The 23,119-nt window shown below is 40.0% G+C and overlaps 1 protein-coding gene across 50 annotated transcripts in view; it reads left to right on the top strand.

Moving 5' to 3' along the window:
- The window catches only part of MAP4K4 (mitogen-activated protein kinase kinase kinase kinase 4), a 193,650-nt gene that overhangs the window by 80,355 nt on the left and 90,176 nt on the right, over positions 1–23,119 (top strand). For all 50 annotated transcript variants that reach the window (XM_054678099.2, XM_054678083.2, XM_054678082.2 and 47 more), the window contains one exon: positions 12,410–12,466. In XM_054678099.2, the coding sequence (XP_054534074.1) occupies positions 12,410–12,466 (57 nt within the window). The remainder of the gene's footprint in view (positions 1–12,409; positions 12,467–23,119) is intronic.

Below are 23,119 nucleotides of genomic sequence, written 5' to 3'. Positions count from 1 at the left end.
CAAAGGTTGATGAAGGGGACCTGTGGGTCTGGGGGGGAACCACAAGGCAGAGCTCTGAATCCTGGGGAAGAAGCTGTACTGGCATTTCTCCCTCCATTGCAAGTTAAATATGCTGAAACCACCTCAGGCAGTTCCGTAGGGCTGTGAGTGCTGGGCTCTGAGTGCTCACCTGTGCGTGTCTCTGATTCGTGTGTCCAGCACAGTGTGCGGGGTCCCCACCTAATCTCCAGGCAGTTGTGAAATCGCTTTTGTATCTTTTTTGTAGTCATTTCCTTTACACTGATAGCCCAGGCTTTACACTGATAGCCCAGGCTTTGCCCACACCACACACAGGGTGGACAGCATGCAGAAGGTATCTTGTGGGGTAGGGGGTGGCGCTTTGGGGGGATACCTTGGCAGCTGGCAGGCTTCTCAAGGTGCCTTGATTGGTTGAGGCTGTGGACCAAGTCAGGGGTTGAGTGAAAAGCGGGGGCAGGGTTAAGAGGAGTCGGAGAGGATCTTCAGAAAACAGCCACCAAAGATTCTGGCTGCCTGAAGGGCACCCAGGGAAGGGCAGGGAGTCGTATGAAGGGACATACCAATCCCTGACTGCCTGGGTGCTTTTTACTCCTCAGGGTTTACATCCTGACCTTCACCTACAGGCTGCTGTTGGTGTCTTAGTGGGGTGGAAGCAGGTTCTGGAACACAGAGCTTTGATTTTAAATCTCTGTGGCCGGTAAGGAAAAGTGCTGATCCAAATCAGTGATCCGGTACCTGGAGCTTTGAAGCCAGACACACCTGAGTCGGAATTCCACCTCACCCCTCTTTCTAGCTGTGTGACCTTCGGCTTGTTTTTCTAATTTCATGGAGCCTCTACCTTCTTTCTGTAAAATAGGGATGTTTTTCTTCATTGTAACTTGGTTGCAATGACTTCCTGTATTATGTATTAAAGTATTTGTACACTTCTGTGTGCCAGGCACAATAAATAAATGGATATTTATTAAATATATTTGTTGAGAGAATGAACACACAGTGAGTGCTTCTCTATGGGCCCTTCCTTTGTGGAGTGAGAGAGGAGGTTTGTTTATTGATAGGGAGGAGGAGGAGGAGAGGAGGGTGCTGAAAAATAGAGGGAAGCATAAAGCTCATCAAAATTTCCCTTTGCCTGTTCTTTTAGTTATGTAATGTGATTATTGCATGGCCTCATTATGCAGAGTAGTCAGGGAAGGTGGTTAGAGCACTGACTTTATCAACTCCACTAGATCTATTTAAGCCTTAGTAAAGCTATAAAACTGCCCTTTTGTTTACTTATTCATGGTCTTTCATTGTGAATCTTATACTGAGAAAGCAATGATGGGTTGAGTGTACAACTCAAAAAGAAATGGTTATATAACACTGAGGAAAACTCATCTGTTTTAATAGTATGGTTACTTGTAACTGATGATTTTTAACAAAAGATGATGCTTTGAGGAGGGAATTTTCTGTTTCACATGCCGAGACAAGAGCTCTTTCTATCTCCATTTTTTTTTCTTTTAATTTTGTCAAGATAAATTTTAGATGGACATGGTATGAGTTTGCATGAGAGTGCTCTGGCTTTGGAAACCTGAGTTGATGGCATGGGTGCATTATTTCTGGTAAGGGATACTATCACATGTAACCTCAAAAGAAAACTCGAAAGGTGGGGTTTCTCTTTCACCTCTTTTTTTTTTTTTTAAAGGAGGGACAATACAGTTATGTGTAGTGAGTAAAATATGAATATACAGCATAGGCAAATTAAGAGCTGTGTACAGACTTTGAATACCAGAAGGAAAACAAATGCTGTTGTCAGAGACCACGTGCAGGAAAGGAATATGTCTTCTAAACCGTGCTACTGGCTGCAACACAACAACAGAAGTAGTTTAGGTTCACAAACCAGATTATACTTGTTTTTACAATAGTTCAGGGACACACAAAGCTGCTTACAGTTGACTTTATGTGAATAGTGTACATATACATAGGTTCAAGGGCAGTATATTTTAGAGTTAGCTTCTTGAAGTGCTGAGAAAGAAGTTAAGAATCAGTTTGAAACCTTAGTTGAAGGTTGAGTTGGTAGTGAGTGGAAGGGACCATGGGTGGATGAGGAGCCCAGAATGGAATCTGAATCCCTTTCACCCCTTAATCTCTTGCCTTTTGATTTGTGCATGAAACTTTCAATTTTTTTCTCTAAGCCAATGAGAAGAGTTCAGTTTGAGTGCTTTAGTGATGCTTGAAGTGATATTTCAATATTGAAGTTATACTGTGGATCTAATTATGAGGAATTAAGTGTACTGTGAAGTCACATGGGAGAAATGTAGAGAAACTTCTTGGGATTGAGGAAGGGGAACCCACATAATTCTGTGTTTTGTCTTTTGTTCTGGATAAATGCTTAGCCATTATAATACACAAGCTTTTTCTTAAAATCCACTCAGTTATTTTGTGTATGATGTCTTCTGATGTCATATGAAATCACAGACTCTTGGGTTCCAGTGCTACATCTGCCCTAGCTTTACAAGGTGTGTTTTTCTTGTGTAACCTGGATTCCCCACTTGGTCACTAAGAGGCACAGTCCATTGGATTGCCACCTGGGAGGAGCTCCCTTTCTCATTGGTCAGTTAGTGATCTTTTATTTAGTGCTGAATTAAATTATCTTCAAGAGTAGAGTACTTTTAACGTATCTTGACAGAGTCATATGATTGAATTTCATGGTTTGTATTACCATATTGACTAATTACTTGGCTGTTGAATACTGTATTTTTTTAGTGGCTAAAATAAATGAATAACTTTATATGTAAGTTTGCCTATAGTAAAAAATGGGAAATTTTTCTTGCTATTAAACAAAAATTACTGGGTCTTTAGCCAGTTGGGTTTTTCAAGTGAGCAAAGAGCAGCTGCGTATGTGTAGTAAATACTAGTGATAGCTGCTTGCAGAATCTGAAATCTCCATTGTTTTAGATGCTCTGACATGAAGACTTGCCAGTGCCCTTTGACTGTTGATGAAAGAAAGCATGAGCTAATCCTTTTTTCGGACCCTTTAGTTGATGATTTTTTATTTGCCAGTCTCCCTCTTCAAACTTAGTTCCTCACACTTGATGTTGTAGTAGAGACTGCAAGGCTGTTACCACCCTTGGAAGGGGCGCTATCCTTTGTAATGCATCTTCACCAGATGTCTCTAAAACTCTTCTGCCTGTTTTCCCCACCTGACCCACTGCCCAGCCAGATCTTCCCTCCCCCTTTGTCTTAGTCCATTTTGTGCTGCTGTAGTAGACCACCACAGACTGAGTACTTTAAATGAACAGGAATTTATTGGCTCATGACTCTGGAGGCTGAGAAGCCAAAGGTCGAGGGGCTGGCATCTGATGTCTGGTGAAGGCCTTTTTGCTGCATCATAACGTGGAAGGCATCGCATGGTGAGAGGGAGGGGGAAGGGGACTGAACTTCCCCTTTTATAATAAACTTGCTTTGGACATAACTAACCCACTCTCTTAGACTAACCTTTTTACTCCTCCCTCCTGGCCTTACACCTCTCATGAGGCCCCAGCTCCCAACACTGTTGCATTGGTAATCAAGTTTTCAACACATGAACTTTGGGGACATTCAAACCATAGCACCCTTTTTGAAAGAATGACTCGTAAACTCTCATGACCGGATTTCTTCTCTTGCACCCTTCATTATCTGCTCATTTAAATTGTCTCCACTTCTCTAACATAGAGGTGATTTTTACTACAGTGATAGCTCCTCGAACTGGAACTGAGCTTGCTGTCTGGTCCCCCCACCTGCCATCTGTCCTAGAACACAGCACACAGCTGTAAATGACTGAACAAGCATGCAGAGCCCAGATGACTGGGCCCTTTCTTTGTTGGAGTCAGAATATTACTGCCTGACGTAATATTCCCGGAGGCTATCCCTTAATTGCAAAGACTGGATAGTAATTAGTGTTCATAATGATTTCCCTGGGCCATTAAGAAAAGTACCTTTAATGTGCTCAAGAATTCAGGGTTTAGAAAGATTTCCATCCAGATTGGCTCCTTAAAGAAAAAAGATGCGGTGCATAATTTATTTTACTTTCAGTTATCTGCTAACGCAGCTATGCAAAATGACTCATTTATTGGGGAGTGGGTGGTGGCATTAAGTAAAGTCTTACCATATTGTCTATTTTGACTGTTTCATTCTTAATAGAAGTCTACACATTCCCTGCAATTGAGGTATAATTTTCTTTAAAGGGAGTGTTGTTTCAGATAAGGTAGCTGCGACCTAAGAAAGGAATAATTCTATATTGATTTTAAGGTCTTTAGGGAATGGAAGCACTGTCTTATTAATTGGAAAGTCCCATCTGATAGCACTGACATATTCATGTGCTTTCTTTGCCTGCCTGCTCATCTGCAGCCCTGATCACAGAAGGAAGCGAGAAGTAGATAAGAAATAGTAGTTATGAGGATGAAACGTGCAGATATAGGAGCCCTCTCACGTTAGGCTTGGTTTGGGGTCTGGAGGCACGTGATGAGAACAGCAGTGGATCTTTGGGCTCATGTTTCCTTACTCCTGCTCTATTAGGACTCCAGTCTGAAGGGATGATCTAGTACCAACCAGGAGATGTTTAGAAGACCGAGATGTTTCCTGAAGTACTCTGAGCTGTCTCAGGTTGATTACGTGCTTTCTTATCTTAGATGGCTCCTGGAGAGCTGTCTGGGTAATATGCTCTCCCACTTTGGTAATTTTGGATTTTTTGCAGATGCTTTTTGTAAAAGAACACCTATGAGTGAGGCCTATGGTTTTGGGGTTTACAGTGCCCAACCAGTCAAGCTGGTCTTTGCCTTTTGGGTGGTTGGATATGGAAAGAGTGGTCAGTAGATTTCCCAGTGCTGTACTCATGCCATTCAGCTCATAGTCACATAGGTTTCCATATTTGCTAGTAAAAATAAGAAAATTCGGAAAGGGGAGTAGGTTGGAATTGTCAAGTTGAACTGTGAATGGTGTGGATGAGATATTCTGGGGAGAGAATGGACAGACCAGGTTTGGCTTAGCTACTAGTTGAGTGTCCTAGCTCTCTGGGATTTCTTTCTAATCTGTAAAATCACCTATTTTGTTGAAGTAGGCTTGCCTGTCCTTTCAATTCTTGGACATTTCAGAACATAAGCTATGTGTTTTTCTGGGAAAAAAAAAGGATATTTGTTAGAATTAGAATTTACTTGTTATGAATCTAACCTTCACACACCAAACCGCCAGCTAAGACAGTAAGTTGCATATATAATTGTAATAAATATTATGTAAGTCTGAAAGGGGAGAGAGAACTTGAGTTTGCGACTTTTCTTATAATCTTGAAGAAGTAATTCCCAGACTTCAGAGTGTGTAAGAAATCACTAGAATGCTAGTTTAAAAAGGCATGGATTCCTATACCCCAGTTACACAGTTCTTATGGCCTGGGATAGAGCCTGGAAGTCTGCATGTCACAGGTGAAAGGCAGTGATTTTTGTTACTGAAATTGACATGCCTAATAGAAAAACGCAACATACTTTACCCCCAGTAAATCTCTTAAATCCAAAATATTAACACTCCCAAGCCAACAGCACACCACTAAAAAGTCAACGAACAATATCAAGAAACAAAGCTTCCCAGTTGGTTGGGAATGAGAAGCAGCCAGGTCTTCTCTCTTCTGTTGCAAGTACACGTCACACCACCATGGAATCTTCTCTTGATTTAGTGAGGGAGACTGGCATCTTCTAGATGTGCAGTGTATGACAAGCTTCTCTCCTTGCATGTCTGCAGAGGTGTGACATGGTTTTGTGACACAGCTTCTAGTCTTGGGGGGATTCATTGTGCTCACCCTTTTTTTCCTGGCCAGTTGCTAACTCAAACCTGTCCCCTTCTGGGATTTGGAAAGGATTGTTTGCAGCTCACATCTTGAGAGATCCATGTTCTGTCCTTTGATGATCTTCAGTGCCATCCAGGCATCCTTGAAGGCTCAGCCGCAGCCACCATGGTGGGTCCACCTCACTAGCCCCATGGTGATGTGTCCTTCCTGAACAGCTGCTTTTGCACATCCTATGAAAGCAGAGCAATTGGTTTCACACTGTCTTCTTTCCTAAGTGTTTCTACTCTAGGGCATGGTATTTCTCTGTGATGCTCTTCGTGTGTGTGTGTGTGTGTGTGTGTGTGTGTGTGTGTGTGTGTTTAAACACCTCTTTAAATTATAAGCTCCCTGCAGGCAGATTGCTGTGTTTTATCTCCTCAGCAGTGTGGGGCATGTCCTGAGCACTGGTTAAAGGTAGTCTTCAGGTTACTGAGATGTGCATTAATAGGCTTCACTATTAAGCAAATATAAAGCCAATTTCAGGTAATTAATCTCTGAAATTTTTGTTTCAGATTAAACTCAGCAGATAAAAGGAAGCATTAATTTATGATGAGATAAAGATGGGAACAAATAAAAGCCTCTTACAGTTTCAGAAAGCCATGGACCACAGTGGCTTGTGAATGTGTGTACACATGCCTTCATGTTCCCTAAACGATTCCTGTGGGATGTTCTTTCTTTATTCAAGAAGAAAAAGGCCAGGGGTTGAAAATAAGTTTTTATTATTGGTTACTGTATTGCCATGTTTGATTATATCTATTAAAATGTTATAGAATAGTATACTTGGCAGTTCCTATGTAAGTTGGTTAATAGGACATTTGTGGTCATTTTTGTTCCAGGTCCACAGCCTGGTATAGAGAACCAGTCTAGGTGTGACTCTTGAGCTTGTTAACCTAGCCCCCTCTGAGCTTTAGTGTTTCTCCATCTGTGAGTTGAGGATAATGATACTTGCGTTGTGTGGGGAGTAAACAACAATGCATATAAAATGCTTGTTCACTAACTGCCCCAAGAGTAGGGCCAACATGGTTCCTGTGTCCTGTTCTTACAGTCCCACCTCAGGACTGTAATGCTCTCCGGTGTCACAGGATATGCTTGCTGGAGTTTATGCTGTGTGTGTGCACCCCTCTGGGCTATTTAGGGACGAAGGCATTTGTTATTCCTAACTTCTGTGTTTATTTACCTTACATAGTATCATAAACATCATAAATTTTCCTTGTCTCCTATTTATTCTTAGGCTGTATGAGTACAAAAGTTTTATGATTCTGGAAAAAGGTGACATTTAGGGAGAAAGCACTATGAATGGAAAAAGTGCTGTTGAGTCACGTGCACTTTCTTGCTAAGATGTGAGGTGGTGGCACCATTTAATAGCAAGGCTCTGTGACGGAAGGTTGGAGGATGAGTGGTGAAACTTTTTGATAGAGTGGTTGGTATTAGACCATCTCTTCAGATTGGAGTCTTGAGGTGAAGGCTCTATTTTTCATTACTTGAATTTATTCACTCCTCAGAGTTCCTCTTAATATGGATGAGACAATGGAATTTGCCTCTCAACGAATATATTTAATCATCAAATGTGTTTTAAAGGGATAATTGGAGTTTAGGTAAAGATTATGCAGCATGAAGTTACCTAGCCTATAATGATAGTAGAACATTTGAGAAGATAGGAACATTGCCATCTTTTTCTTTATTTCTTTCTTTTTCTTTTTTCTTTTTTGAGTTGGAGTCTTGCTCTGTCGCCCAGGCTGGAGTGCAGTGGCACGATCTTGGCTCACTGCAACCTCTGTCTCCCAGATTCAAGTGATTCTCGTGTCTCAGCCTCCCCGAGTAGCTGGGATTATATGCGCCCGCCACCATGCCTGGCTGATTTTTGTATTTTTAGTAGAGATGGGGTTTCACCATGTTGGCCAGGCTGGTTTCGAACTCCTGACCTGAAGTGATCCGCCTGCCTTGGCCTCCCAAAGTGCTGAGATTACAGGTGTGAGCCATTGCACCCGGCCGGCATCTTTTTCTTTTGGGATTTAGAAGCCTCCTTTTGAATGCTGTTTCTTCTACCTCTAGGCTCCTCTCTGTGGGCCGGGGGCAGATTTCATTAGAGGCACACAAATAGGCTGCCATAGTGCCCTGCATTTAAAACCATGTGGGATGGGTTTTCTAGTGTGATGGTTTTTCGAGTGTGAGGTGGCAATTTTGACTTGGTTAGAAACATAAAGAAAGTTGAAAATCAGGCTATTTTCTTCAGCTTGGACCTCTATTAAGAATAGTTTGAGTTTTCTTCTTAAAAAAAAAACAACATACATTTTTCTGAAATTTAAAGACTAAAAATGAACCAGAGCAACCTTCTTAGTTTCTATCAAAGGGGATAACGGTTCTGGTTATTTGAGCCATTCACGCTACGTGAAATGATGTTGATTGGAAGAAAAATTTTAATTCTAAATCATGCTATGTCTGCTAACTCTTAAAAGCATAGAGGGGAAGTAACTTAAGCTGTTTCTTTGAAAACAAAATATTTTGATAGAAATTTGACGAGTTAGTAGAAACAGTAGGGGTCCCTCTCTTGAAGTATGTATATAAAATCACTGTGGAAAGGGGATCCTGCTGCCATTGTATCGTGTGCAGATAACTGAAGAAAATTCAAAGTTTCTCATCTGTAGAACAGGCTAGTGACCTGCTTTGTTGCCCTCAGGATTTTTTAGGATCTGTTGAGAAAATAGATGTGAATAGTATTTGGGGGCTTTTAAATCACTAATTGTCTTATAAACACATTAATGTTTACATGGTACTGTGTAAATAAAGCAAACCATGAATCTTTAATCTCTGCCATCTGGCATTTTATATTTATTTTATCCCTGGATGGGATACTGTGCCCAAGAAATGTAGATAATAGGACAAGAGAGTAACACATGTATATTTAATACTGACCAAGTAATTTACTGGCCTATTTAAAGAATGGATGATACAAGGGAAAAAAAAGACCCTGTTAAATATTAAGTTCAAAATCTCTCCATGCACAAGTTAGGTGTTTGAGTGACCCAACATCAGGTGGGTCCAGAGTGATCCAGTAATCCAGAGTTAGGTGAAGGAACATGATTTATTGCTCATCTTCAGTGAGTAGGCTGGATGAAGCAGCCCTTAAGAAACATTATAGAGGCCAAAATGGGATGATATAATAGATGTCTAGCCCCAAACATCAGTGAGTAATGCCTTTTCCTGTGTCCTTAAGTTCCCGTCATAATGCAGTCCATTTTCATTTTCTCTTTAAATACCCTTCAGGTGGTATGAAGGAGGGTCGTGTGTCGTAGCTAAAGAGATGCCAGGAGAGGTGTGGTAAGGGTCTCCCTTGTGAGTTGGGCCACCCAGCTAGCGCAGGCTTAAGCTTTGCAGCCCACCCTGAGAGGAGAGTCAGTATATTCCCTCTTGGGTGGTATTGAATAAATCACAGGCAAACTTTTGTCCTTTAAAAAACTCTTGGTGTAGCTTCCTTAGCACACAATTATATGAATATTAACATTCAGTACATTGAGTCCCGGCTTTAGTTTTTCTCCCAAGACTATTTTGCTGGCCATTTTGGTTCCTTTACACAAAGGTGACCCATCTCAGCAGGTAGATGATTACTATTAGTTTCAAATTTAGAAGTTTGCTTTTTTTTTTTTTTTTTTTTTTTTTTTGAGACAGAGTCTCGCTCTGTCACCCAGGCTGGAGTGCAGTGGCACGATCTCAGCTCACTGCAACCTCCACCTCCTGGGTTCAAGCGATTCTCCTGCCTCAGCCTCCTGAGTAGCTGGGATTACAGGTGCACGCCACCACACTGGGCTAATTTTTGTATTTTTAGTGGATTCGGGGTTTCACCATGTTGGTCAGGCTGGTCTTGAACTCCTGACCGCAGGTGATCCACCTGCCTTGGCCTCCCAAAGTTCTGGGATTATAGGCGTGAGCCACTTCACCTGGCCTTTTTTTTTTTTTTTTTTTTTTTTTTAAATAGAGAAGTACATTATTTTAGCACCCCATTCCCTCCCCTTATATTGGCCATTCCTTTCAAAAATTAGAAATGGGCCTACATTGACTACATTTGAGACAATTGCAGTCTACAAGGAGAAAGGAGCAAGGAAATCAGCATGGGTCTTTGTTGGAATGGAATGAGGATGAATCCCTGCCAAGAGCCCACTGGGTGTCAGCGTCAGGGCTAGGGCCTTATAGACTCTCTGCACTTTATCTACCACCTGCCTGACTCTAGAATGGGGGCGAAGCACCTGAACATGGGGTTGGAAACTCCTAGAACTTAAGCAACTTTCCTGAGGAAATAGAGTGATGGGGTGTTGGACAAGGAAAGAGCTCCAAGCTGCCTGAGTCCCAGATTAATTTTTCCCGGTACAGTGTCTTGTTTGGAAGGAGGAAGGCAGAATTCTTAGATGATTTTCTGGTTTAAATTTAAAATGGATCTAATTTGGAGACCTAGTAAGTGATAATGAAGACTGATGCTGTCACATGGTCTGGCCTCATCACAAAAATAATTGATTAGTTTTTAGTTCCTGATACTCTATTCCCTTAGTAAGGGAAACTCATGTTTTTTATAAAGCAGATGGTGAGTGAATTCACAGTTCTCAGCTTTTATGCCACTTTCTGACTAAGTCTTGAGGATACACACTTGTGGTCTTGAGTTCAGGCATACAGGGAAGCATAGACCATTTTCTGTTGCTCCTTATGGCTTTATGTTAAGATTTGTTTGAAAAAAGAAAAAAAAAGATACTACTCTGTAAATGTCTGAGGAGGCTTTTTCATAGACCCGTGGATTTTCTGGATTTGTAGGGATCTTAGGTGTTACCATATCAGATACTCAGAAGACCCTTCCATCCCCAACATTTTACTAACACATTCCCAATGCAGCATACTTAATTACCCTCTTGAAAAGAAGGAAAGCCAGGACAGTGCGTGTGACATTTTCCCTCATTATTTGGTTTCTGTCAGCGAGAAATATGCTTTAGTAATTTGGAAATAAACTCACTGCAGGGGGTGAATAACAGGTTTGAAGGTTGGTTAGTTAACAAGGAGATGAACTTTGTACGCTTATGTGGAAAGTATGAGAGGATCACTTAATACTATATCCTCTGAAATTCTACTCTTTCTCCTTGGGTTCAAGAAAATCATCATTTGGTTTTAGGTTGTGTTGGCAGTCACAACTATAGGAGCTATCATTAATTTAGGAAACAAGGTTCCAGGGTTGTGCTTGACCACTGACCATGTGCCACACAATGTTCCCTGTGTCCCATTTATTGTACACAGAAGCCCTATGAAGTGGGCACTACTATGATCTCACTTATATAGATAGGAGCCTGAGGCACACCAAGCGGTGTCTTACCCAGGTACAGTTACTCAGTGTCATAGTTGTAATACAGTGTCATTTTCATAGAGTTGCTTTGTCCAAGTTATAACTTGAGTTCCTACACAGACTCTCCTCAGATTTAAAGTTTCAAAGTTCACAACTCTTTAAGTCATGAGACACAAGAGGGACAGGCTTTTGGAAAATATGGGGATGTTCTTTCTGTTTTACATCTGTTGCAGAAGGACCATTTCTCACGAAGTTGTTAAGTAGATCATGCTCAGCATATCTGGATGCTCTTTGCTACTGGCCTGAGAAATGACCAGCAGGGCATTGCAAAGAGTGGGTAGAGAGTAACAAGACTGACAGTAATTAAACCCAGTACTCCTCATCTGGGTGAAAGGAGAATGATATCAAGTATGTCTGGTATCTAGTGATATAAATGGGTTATAGGATTTTAGATTCCAGGTGAGGCATTATAATACAACTGTAAGAAACCTATCTCCCTTGTCCCCCTGACTTCTTTATACACTTAAAAAAAAATCCCAGAATTTTAAAGAAGTGTATAAAGAAGTTGGTGGGAGGAGGGAAATAATTTTAAAAAATGAATTTGTTTGATAGTTTCGTCATGTTATGCTTTAGCTTGTTTCTTTCTTGCAGTCCCTACATTGGGACTGCAGGAGAGCTTCAAAGAAGACTTTCAGTGTAATTCTTGCGAAATAAAGTAATGGGTATTGGGAATACACAGGGAAAAATTACAGTTATCCATTTTTGACAATAAAAAGTCTAGAGGGTTTTTTGGGGGTCATTTTTTTTTCCTGTAGCAAGTTAAGAAGGAAAGGATGGCCAACATGATTTGTAGAAAAAAAAAGTTTCTTTGAGATAGTGTTATGTAAATTAAACCTGTGAAGGAAAGAAGTGTAAAATATAGGAAAATATAAAGAAAAAGTTAAATCCTTAGAGAAAAAAAAAGTTTCTTTGAGATAGTGTTATGTAAATTAAACCCGTGAAGGAAAGAAGTAATTGATGCTTTATCAAAAACTCATTTGTTCAACGAATTGTCTCGCTTATTAAGTGTGGTTAATTATAAACCATATTGTTATATTGGAGAGCACAGGACTATTTCGTCATCACTTTTGGTTAGTCAGAGATAAGTATAGATGAGATACGATTTGTTGGAAACTTCAGCCATTTTGTTCTAATGATTGTGCAAAAAAATTGGTGCTGATTTTTGATCTATTTTTTCTGTTTTTCAGGGTCGACATGTTAAAACGGGTCAGTTGGCAGCCATCAAAGTTATGGATGTCACTGAGGTAAGATTGAGTCACACACGTTTTTAAATAATGTTAGATGGAAGACAAAGATTCCCCCAACAACATAGAGTATTACTCTCTTTGGAAAATCTGATTACTTGAACAAATTGCCCTCCTGTGACATTGTGGATTCATAGGTCCAGTGGACTAGTTGGCCTAAATTGTAGTACACGGTCTCCAAGTAACTAAAAGGCAGTAGCATTTTCTCAAAACACACGCAGTGCACACACACATCTGAGTGATGTCATCCTTGGCAACGTAATGGGACATAATTGGAAACATCTTCTCTAATGGAAAAGAAAAAATTTGAAAAGGGATCATGGAGGTCACATGAATAGGGAGATTGAGGGTTTCGAGTGGAGAAAAGCTTCTCTAGGGTATTAGGTCACATTTGTGCCATTTCTTTTATTTTTAACATGGGGGAGGAAAACAGACCCAGCCAAGTTCCCAGAGGTTGGAAAACAGAAACATCTGCTAGAATGCTGAGCAGATTGTTGGCAAAATTTAGTAGCAAAAAATAGTTCTTGAAATGGTCGCATGAGGATTTACTGTGCAGCTTTAGATGGGAAAGAGGAGAACGTGACCGAGACAGAAAGTAAGTGTACGTGTGCCCGTGTGTGTGCATGTAATATATGCACGAGCCCATATTTAAATTCTTTAAAAATAGTAATATATTATAATGAACTAAATCCATTTCATTTTAAATTATTTTTATCTGAAATTTTACTTTATGCTCATGTTTGCCCCTAACTTGCCTAGTTATGAGTAGGATTCAATATCATATTTCACAGATTCTAGAAAGAGTTCACTAGCAGCATTGGAGATTTAGGATAACTTTAAATCCAGCCATAATTTCCCCAAGTCTGGGGTCTGTCAAGGGAGATAATGGCTAACCTGATCTCTAATGTGCTATCCAGAGAGCAAAATCTCCTCCTTTGCCTTGCCCTTTGCTGGGTCTCTGACAACATGGTCATCTTCAGCATGGGTATTTGTCAGTAAGAATTGGAAAACACTGTTGTCTCTGGACCACAAGACAACTGATAGAGCCTTCCATAAGTATTTGAAGATGTGACATTTTATGAGGTGACCACTCTCTTTTCTCTGTTAAAGAGAATAATGGGTACTTTAAAATGAAAATGTACCGTTGCTTAGTTGAATGGCCAAAAGATTCTCCTTGACATACTCTGATATAGACTATTCTGTTGTATTATAGTGATCCTATCTTGGTGTACAGCTCAGTGGGAAATTGGATGCTTTCCAATAAAATATTATTTTAAGGTGATTTTAAATTTTACTGAAGGAACAGTAACTTCTTGCTTATTATAATTTAAATACAGTAGTTGAGCTATTTATGAAGTACCCTCTTTGTGAATGGAATGATCAATACCACCTTCCTACCAAAGTCTCCATTCCGAATGCTGTGCATCTTGCCGGTGCTGTGTTGGGAGTGGTGTTGCTGGAAAATATGGTCTTTGCATATTTATTAACACACTTTTTGACTTGTTTACTGGCAGACTTGTAGGTACAATTTTAAATGTAATCTTTTGGAATTTTATGAACTGAGAGTTCACTCTTGTAGTGTCATTCAACCTGTGCTGCCTCCCCTGACACAGCTGTTGTGGCCGGTCAGGATACGTCCTCTTTCACATCTCTAATGGAATCTAAATGTGGTTTGCCTTCTCTGTAGAGCTCTTCTTCACCTAAGCCTGGCTCTGATTATAAGTGTGCAATATGTGATCACTGTAAAAAAAGAAATGTAAAATATAGGAAAATATAAAGAAAAAGGTAAATCCTTATACTTACTGCCACCTTCTCCTCCTTCTCCTTCTCCTCCTCCTCCTTCTCCTCCTCCTCCTCCTCCTCCAACTCCTCCTCCTCCTCCTCCTCCTCCTCCTCCTTCTTCTTCTTCTTCTTCTTCTTTCTTCTTCTTATTTTTTGAGATGGAGTCTCACTCTGTCACCCAGGCTGGAGTGCTGTGGTGCAATCTCTGCTCATTGCAACCTCCACCTCCTGGGTTCAAGCAGTTTTCCTGCCTCAGCGTCTGTAGTAGCTGGGATTACAGGCTCCCACTGCCACCCCCAGCTAATTTTTGTATTTTAGTAAGACAGGGTTTCACCATATTGGCCAGGCTGGTCTTGAACTCCTGACTTCAAGCAATTCACCCGCCTCAGCCTCCCAAAGTGCTGGGATTACAGGTGTGAGCCACCGCGTCTGGCCCTCTGCTACCTTATGATAGCTGTTGTTAGTGCTTTGGTGTATTTCCTTTCAATCATGTTTCTGTGAACATAGCTATAAAATACATACCGATATGTGTAATGGATGCTTTTGTATCCCACTTTTGTTGAGTTGTGTACAAAAGGTATTTTCTTGCCTGAAAAATCAGGCAATGTTGGACACATGCATGATATAAGTAGTTTTGAGACTCCTTTAAAAGCAATTATTGCAAAACCCATGTATTCAGGTAAAATGAAAACCAGATGGTGAGTCCTCAAATAAGTATTATACAAACACAATTAACTATTTACCATATTCTTGTGTGCTGTTTTCATACAGTGACCTTTGCTATAGCATGGGGCACAGTCATTGCCCATAGTAAGTGTTGCTTATGGATAGAGGGCCATGCACAGCAGGCAGCCTGGAAAACATGCCCTTGCCAAGCCTGCATGTCAAAGCTCCTCTTAGCTCCTCTTGTGCAGTTGTAGGCATTGGCCTGGCTGGGACCTGGGAGCAAGTGGGGAGCAGGCTGAGTGAGAGAGATTTTGCAGCATGTGCTTCTGGTTCCAACTCCAGCAGGAGGGGCTGTTGGAGCGGGTTCTCTTGATGAGAACAGGATTCTTCATGTTTTTTTTTTTTTTTTTTAACCTCCACTTAGTTTCATCTCAGGAGCAAAAAGGTGCAAATACTTGTTTTTGGGAAAAATCACAGATTGGTTCTGACTCTTTAGGTGAAAGTGAGAGGCAGTTACCAGGCCACTAGTTATTCCTCAGGCCCAGAAGGCAAGAATTGCAGCAGGTGTGGGAAATTGAATGGTGTGGCTGCTCTTCTCCCGAGCTGTCAGCTGTTGGCAGGCTGAATGAATCTAGCTTTAGAGCTGGCTGCAGACAATGCAAAGATGTGGGCCCACTTCACTTGCTTTACTTGATTATGTGAATCTGGAAAACAAAACCAGCTGAGAATTACAGATTTCATCCTGGGGTGAGGTGACAAGGGACTGTGGAGGAAACCAAGGGGTCTGGAAGTGGGGAGGCATTTATTTGCAAGAGATGTCAAGTTCTCTTCAAATTTTGTGTGTGAGTACTTCAGCTGTATTAAGAATTGACTATCCTTAGGATTTTGAAAGGCTCTTTTTAGGGAAAGCATGTCTTTTATCTGATTGGTTTTGGGAAGGGTTTAAGGAACAGATTAAGGATGTGCTCAAAGTGGATGGTATTAGGACAGCAGATCTATAATGTGGTTTGTTTTTGTTTTTGTTTTAAATAATGACAAAGAGGATTTGCAGAAAAATGTATAGGGAGGTCTCATGTACCGTTCATTCAGTTTTCCTGATAAAATCTTGCATAACTATAGTACAATATTATAACTTAAGTACATGCACAAAACAAAGCAAGGCAAATGATTGCTTTTACCAGTGATTGCTCAACTTGGAGTTTATAAACTCTTCGAGTGAGGTTTGTCTCTGAGAACAGAATTTTATTTTGCATTTTAATAGTGTCCCCTAACTTTTTATTATGAAAAAGTTCATACATCCACAGCTGTTGAAAGAATGAACACTCTCGGCTCTTCACTTATATTCAACATTTGTTAACATTTTGTTTGTGTGTGTGTACTGTTATTGAAAATAATTACAGCTATCACCATGACACTTCACCTGAAAATACTTGAGCATGCTTGTCTTAAAGACAGTCTTCTACGTATCATAAAATTTTACCTAATGTTCAGCCTACATTCATATATCTTTGCTTGTGCCAAGAATGTTTTTATAACTCTTTTTGAATCATAGTCCAGGTTTATGCACTATACATAGTTATCTTATATCGCTTATTTTTAAGCAGTAAGTTTCTCTTTACTTTCCTGCCTCCATTTTTATTTTTATTTTTATTTTTAAAGAAAATTGACTTTTGTAAGAATTTAGCCAGATTGTTTTGTAAAGTATCCTGTATTCTGGATTTGATGGTTTCCTCATGTTATGCTTTAACTTGTTCCTTTCTCTCCTATATTTCCTGTAGACTGGAAATATGTTGAGAGGTTTGATTAGATGCAGATTAAATATTTTTTGGCAAGAACACCTCAGTGGTGGTATTGGGTACTTCATATTGCCTCACGTCAGGGGGTACGTCAGTTCTAGGTGAAGCCCACTTCACTCATAGCCTTCCCATTATTAGTAAAGCCAAGTTGGGTCACTTGGAGGTGACTGCCAGCGTTCTCCACCATAAGGGTACATTATTAGTTTTACATTTCCTAAGTAATCTGTCTCCAGGGTGATACTTTGGCACTGTGTGAATATTCTGTTCATGAGTAACCTTTCAACTAATGGCTTTGGCATTCATTTAATGATTCTTGCTTAGGTTAGTTATTGCAAAATGATGATTTTACGTTCTTCCTTTTGTATTTATTAGTCAACAACAATCTGTAGAAGAGTTTCCTACCTACCCCTTCCCTTCTCTCTTTGTCTGGATATTCCTGTGGACATGAGTGGTTTCCATCAATTACAGCTGTTATTATTACATAATCAAGTTGTACCATATTTGCCAATGAGAGCCTTTGACATGAACCCAATGGGTCCCCAGTGGAGTCTGTGGCCTTTTGACGTGCCACTATAGTTTTTGAGTACTTCCTTGTTTTCTGGAACAAGTAGATATTTGAAACTCACCTACCAAGACATGGAATACTCTCCTCTGAGGAGCCTTAGTTCTGTTGAGTGGGAAATATATTTGGAGACTAATATCTGGATGCTAAGTATGCTCATTGCTACTGAGGTATTACTGCTTCTAGGCCCTTTGAGTAGACAGAGCTAAGAAGTACATTTTTTCAAAAACCAGAATTTCTTAATTTCTTGTGTCTTGTATATCTTATATTTCTCTGTCTTTTCTCTTATACTGAAAATATTGGTTCCTGATAAAACAACACATTTTTATGTTCAGTGAATATAAAGTTCACAGTATTATAATAATATTACTACTTAAAATAGACATGGAGGGGAGAAGTTTAAGATTTTTCTGAAGTTATTTTGGCCCTTTGCTTTGGATAAATCAAGGACAAACATTTCTTAGGTTAATGCACAGAGAACAGAGGCAAACTTATTATGTGGTGTTTTATGTCAGATGGGGATGAAACGGTGCTCTTTGGAATGAATGATGTTTGACTGCATTTCATCAGCACTGAGTAGCAGAGCTGCATCCAGTCTAGTCTTCTGGCCTGTCCAGTGTCCTTTCCAACATGTGGTCCTTTTTCTCAGCCACTCGGGCATAGGATGCTGTTAAAGCAGGGGATTCTCAAAATGTAGCTATTGGACCAGCAGCTGCTGCGAGTACTTGGAAACTTGTTAGAAATGTAGCCTCTGGTTCCATCCCAGATTACTGCATCAGAAACTCTGGACTGGAGCCCTCCAAAAAATTCTAATGCACCTTTAAGTTTGAAACCCCCTATTTTAATGGAGCCTTGGGAAAGAAAGAGCCCACTCCCTTCTGTCTGTCGGTGAAGAACTGCAGCTCAGAGACGCTAATACTTCTTGCTCAGGAGTACATTGCTAATTAGACACTGCAGGAATTAGAACCTGGATCTTTGATTCCCTACTTACTGTACTTGTGAAAGTATAACCATTTCAAACATCAGGTTTTTAAGTAAGCTCGTTGAGTGAGCTGGTTGGATCTGAACTTTAAAGGATAGATGGATCTTGACCACACTTCTCCTTTTTAAAATTTGTTTTTAGCAGATTTGTCAGAGCAGACTTTCTTTTAGTTTTAAGACTACAGTGTCTGTGAATGGTAATTCTGTCATATTACTTAGGGGTTGGGAAGATATTGGGCATGATGTCTTTTGGGAGCCAGTTGGCAGATTGAGCATCTTCCAGTATTCCTAGCGCCATGTTCCATGGATATGTGGAAGTAAAAGCTGTGTAAAAGCCCTTCCTAGAGCAGCCAAGTAAGAATCTGGCCTCTGCCTGTCATCATATGTGGAAAGGCAAGAGCCATACAAGAAGCTAAGCAATATATGTCACTTCTGATGGACAGATTTTTGAATGCCCTCTGAGCTCTGACCACGCATGGGCAGGACACCTTGCTCTCAGGGAGTTCATGCTCTGGTAGGAGGGAGTAAAACAAGCATATTCCAGTGGTAACACAAGGCCATATAACACTGAACAATTTTACCCTTTTCATTTGGAGGGGAGCACAATGTAATGAATGTGTTGTTCTTGTCTAGACTGAAAATAAGAACAAAAGGAAGGGAAGGAGAGATCTCTGTGGCCTGTGGGACCTATTGTTCTATTCTGTTATTCCTCAGAGGCCAGCTAAATGCTACAGGCCTTACAGCTTCGTACTGGCTTCTTCTGTTTTAGGGAGCTGGTGGCACTTTCTCCCTGTGCTTTGCATGACTCTGGCAGACTTACCACAGGATCATTCAACGTTGTCAGGGTGAGCCAGAAATGTATCAGTTTTTGACAGTCTGTTTCCCCCTTCTGCACCGCCCCCTCCCTCCTTATCTTCTTATCTTCTGCTTTTCCCTTAGCTACTGAGAGAAAAACTAATGTGCCATGTTTGTGGGATGCTAAATTTCCTCGTCTGGTATTTTCTTACCTTAGACAACTTTTAACCTGATTTGAATGATCTTTGATCTTAAATTTTAACTTCCCAATTTGGGTTGGTTTCCTTACTCAGCCTTGTGTAGATAGATAAAAGGCCACAAGTTTATTTATTTATTTATTTTTAAAATACTGGTACAAGACAAGACCTTGAAGAAAAGCTCTTAAAATCAGTTAAAATCAACTACATTTTATTTAATTATTGATTTATTTTAACAAGTATAGTGATTTTGAGAACTAATAGTTCCACTGTATCCTCATATATTACAGCAGTTTTTTTCAACCTTCCGTTTTTTTGACTGTCTCCTCCCTATGAAGCTTTTTAAAACATTCTTTTAGTGTTTTTTTTTTGTTGTTGTTGTTGTTTTTTTTTTGGAGACCAAGGTCTTACTCTGTTGCCCAAGCTAGAGTGCAGTGGCACAAGTCTAGCTCATCGTACCTCAAATTCCTAGACTCAAATGATCCCCCCCATCTCAGCCTCCTGAGTAGCTGGGACAACAGGAGTGTGCCACCTATAATAATTTTTTTTTTTTGAGAGATGGGGTCTTACTGTGTTGCCCAGGCTGGTCTCAAACTCCTGGGCTCAAGCAATCCTCATGTCTCGGCCTCCCAAAGTGCTGGGATTTACAGGTATGAGCCACAGCACCCGCCCTTCTAATCATTCCCTGTGAAATTTTAATAGTACAGATATACTGTATATCTGTATATAACTGTATATATGTTTATGTACTGTATATATGTCTTTACACTTAAAAGTAGTAAATTTTCTTGAGGACAATATCAGCCCCATTGAGAACACTTGGTGTAGAGTAATATAAAAATACAAAATACGAAAATTCTCTCTTGCTGTTTTAACCCATTTAATAAGTCAGTAAGCAGAGGAAGGTTAAGACTAGGTTAGCTTTATGCCTCTGATGTTTTACATTTTTCATGTTGAAAAGTCTTCACTTTATTTATGGATGACGACAGTTGGAATTCAGAGAGGTGCTTGACCTGTCTAAAGCCACAATAGAGTCCTGGACTTGCTTTTATTACACCACATCTCCCAGTTCACTACAGGAGTATAGCAGTGGTATTCTGTATTTGGGTTTTAAAGTAGTGGTACCTAACAAGATGCAATGCTATATAAGTAGTAGACACTCAAATATTTGATGAATTAAATAGGGTGTTCCATTTTTGATGGTTGCATGAGTTCCGTGCACTTGGAGAAAACATAGTAGATACACACTATTGGTTTCATTGTCCAAGAAAACAGTCTTCTATTGCAATATTTATAATTTTCCATGTCATTCTCATCTTTTGTAATCACAAATATTTACATTTTAGATGCTAACATTAATCATAAATAACAGCAAGACCTCTTACTTACTTTCACACTTAAATTTCATCCCTCTAGGAAAGAAAATTATTGGAGTGGTTAGGAGTGAGTACATTTCTGGGTTTCATTTTTAGAATTGTCACTGAACTAATAAAAATGATTTAATCTTTTGCTCCTCTTTCCCAGGAACATAAATTTGAGGCCCATAAATAATTTTCAAGGTGAATTTATAGTGTATGAGCCTCCTAGGCAGTTAACCTCATTATTTAGTAGTCATATCCTGCCTTTTTCCCCAAGACAGCAATACATATTTTTAAGCATGATAAAGCTCAGTTTCCTCATCTGTAAAATGGAATAATGCCTACTTCAGAGGCTTTTGTCAGAATTAAAATTAATGTAAAGTATGTAGTCTATTAGTTTTTACATAGTAAATGTGAGTTTCCTTGTTACCTTCTCCTTATTAAAGACATTAAAGTATCACTTTTGCTGAAGGCTTTTTAACACTCCCAATACCCTCCTCAGCCACTTACTCAAATGATCCACTCTCCACCTGCCTCCCTCCACCTGTGGCAATCCTTTTCTCCTTGTCTTTCTTCCTTGCAGGCTCCTTCTTCAGCCCCTCTGTGGTTACAGCCATCACTGTTTGGTCCTTTGATAACTACCTTTGCCCTGTGAACTGTCTTCTTCTGCTGTATATGTGTGTGGGTTTTTTTTTTTGTTTCATTTTTGATTTTTGTTTTTTCAGATAGGCTTCACTCTGTTGCCCAGGCTGGAGGGCAGTGGCACCATCCGGGTTCACTGCAGCCTGGACTTCCTGGGCTCAAGTGATCCTCCTACCTCAGCCTCCTGAGTAGGTGGGACTACAGATGTGTGACACCATGCCCAGCTAATTTTTTAAAATTTTTCGTAGAGACGAAGTCTTACTGTGTTACCCAGGCTGGTCTCAAACTCCTAGGCACAAGATGTCTTCCTGCCTTGGCCATCCCAAAGTGCTAGGACTGCTGATGTGAGCCACTGAGCCCTGCCGATTCTTCTGCTATTTTAATCGTTAGCTAGAGAACAGTGGCCACATGTTCATTTATGTGTATGTTTTTCTGTTCTAGATCATACCCTCTTGTAGGATTATCTCAGCCCTTCTAGGTTCATGACAGCGCCCTTCATTCACATGGGTGGTGCTTAGCATATATTTGCTCTTTCTAAAGAATGCCCCAAGACAAAAGGCAGTTCTTGTTGTTCTTCTCCTTAAAAAAAAATATATATATATATATATAATTTTTTGAGACAGGATCTTGCTTCATCCCCCAGGCTGGAGTGCAGTGGTGTGATCATGGCTTACTGCAGCCTCAACTTCCCAGGCTCAAGAGATCTTCCCACCTCAGCTTCCCGAGTAACTGGGACTAAAATTTTTTGTAGAGACCAGGTCTCCCTGTGTTTCCCAGGTTGGTCTCAAAGTCCTGGGCTCAAGCAGTCCTCCTGCTTTGGCTTCCCAAAGTGGTGGGATTATAGGCGTGAGGGACCACACCTGGCCAAAAGGCAGTTTTAAAGGAGAATTTCCAAAAGTGCTTTGAGCAGTAGCAAAAAATATATATAGTGTCCCTTTAAAAAGATTACAGACAGCCTTTATATTAATATTTATGTGCTACTATATTTTAATAATCATACATTTACTAATTTGTAGGCTAGTTTTAAATATTAAAAAGGAATAGAGAAAAGTATCATATTCATTCTTATTGAAAATATGACTACTAATTGCTTTGTTCAGATATAATTTTGGTTCGTTGGGACTGGAAATGGCAAATGTAAACCATGGTTTGTAGGTTTTTTGTTTTTGTTTTTAATGCTGTTCATGGAGTTGCACTAATTCATTTATTTAAACAAGTACTGAACACTTAGTCTTAAAAACACTATTCTCAGCTCTGGGGTGGAATAGAAAGATTAATTATGCTTTAGGAATAACTATTCTTGATCTCTTGGTAAATTAAAACTTGCTGTGAAAGGATGATCTTTGTAATTGTTAATGAGCATTCTTCAAGCAGATTGAATATCCACAGTTTCTTAGTTTAATTTCATCATTTTGTGAACCAAATTTCTAAGTAAAATAAATGGTTGAGTAAAAAAAATCGCCCAACAAATTTTGTATAATCTAAATTGCTGTTTTTTTAAAAAAATGGATACTGTCCTTTCACCATCCCATCTCCTTTCCCCAGCTGCTGCTGCTGCTTTCTTCTTTCCTCCTCTTTCTTTATTCCTTTCAGCTTTGGGCGGCTGTACATGCAAAGTTTTGTTTTTTATCTTGACACTTCCCATTCTTGCTTCCATTCCCTGTAAATGTATAGAAAAGAATGTCGTGTTGGAGGTCCCCAAGACCATCCTCAATTTCGATTCCAGCACATAGATGTACTCTCCGCTGTAATTTATAGCACAATGACAGGATCCAGAGCAAATTCAGCAAGAGAACAGGCATGTGGAAGGAAGTCTGAAGGGATTCAGGCACAGACTTCCCAGAGTCCTATCCTAGTGCAGTCACATAGGCCCT

This window comes from Pan troglodytes, chromosome 12 (genome assembly GCF_028858775.2).
Source record: "Pan troglodytes isolate AG18354 chromosome 12, NHGRI_mPanTro3-v2.0_pri, whole genome shotgun sequence".
NCBI classification, from domain to species: Eukaryota; Metazoa; Chordata; class Mammalia; order Primates; family Hominidae; genus Pan; species Pan troglodytes.
The sequence above is the reverse complement of the archived record's forward strand: the minus strand, read 5'-3'. Positions and strand labels throughout refer to the sequence as shown.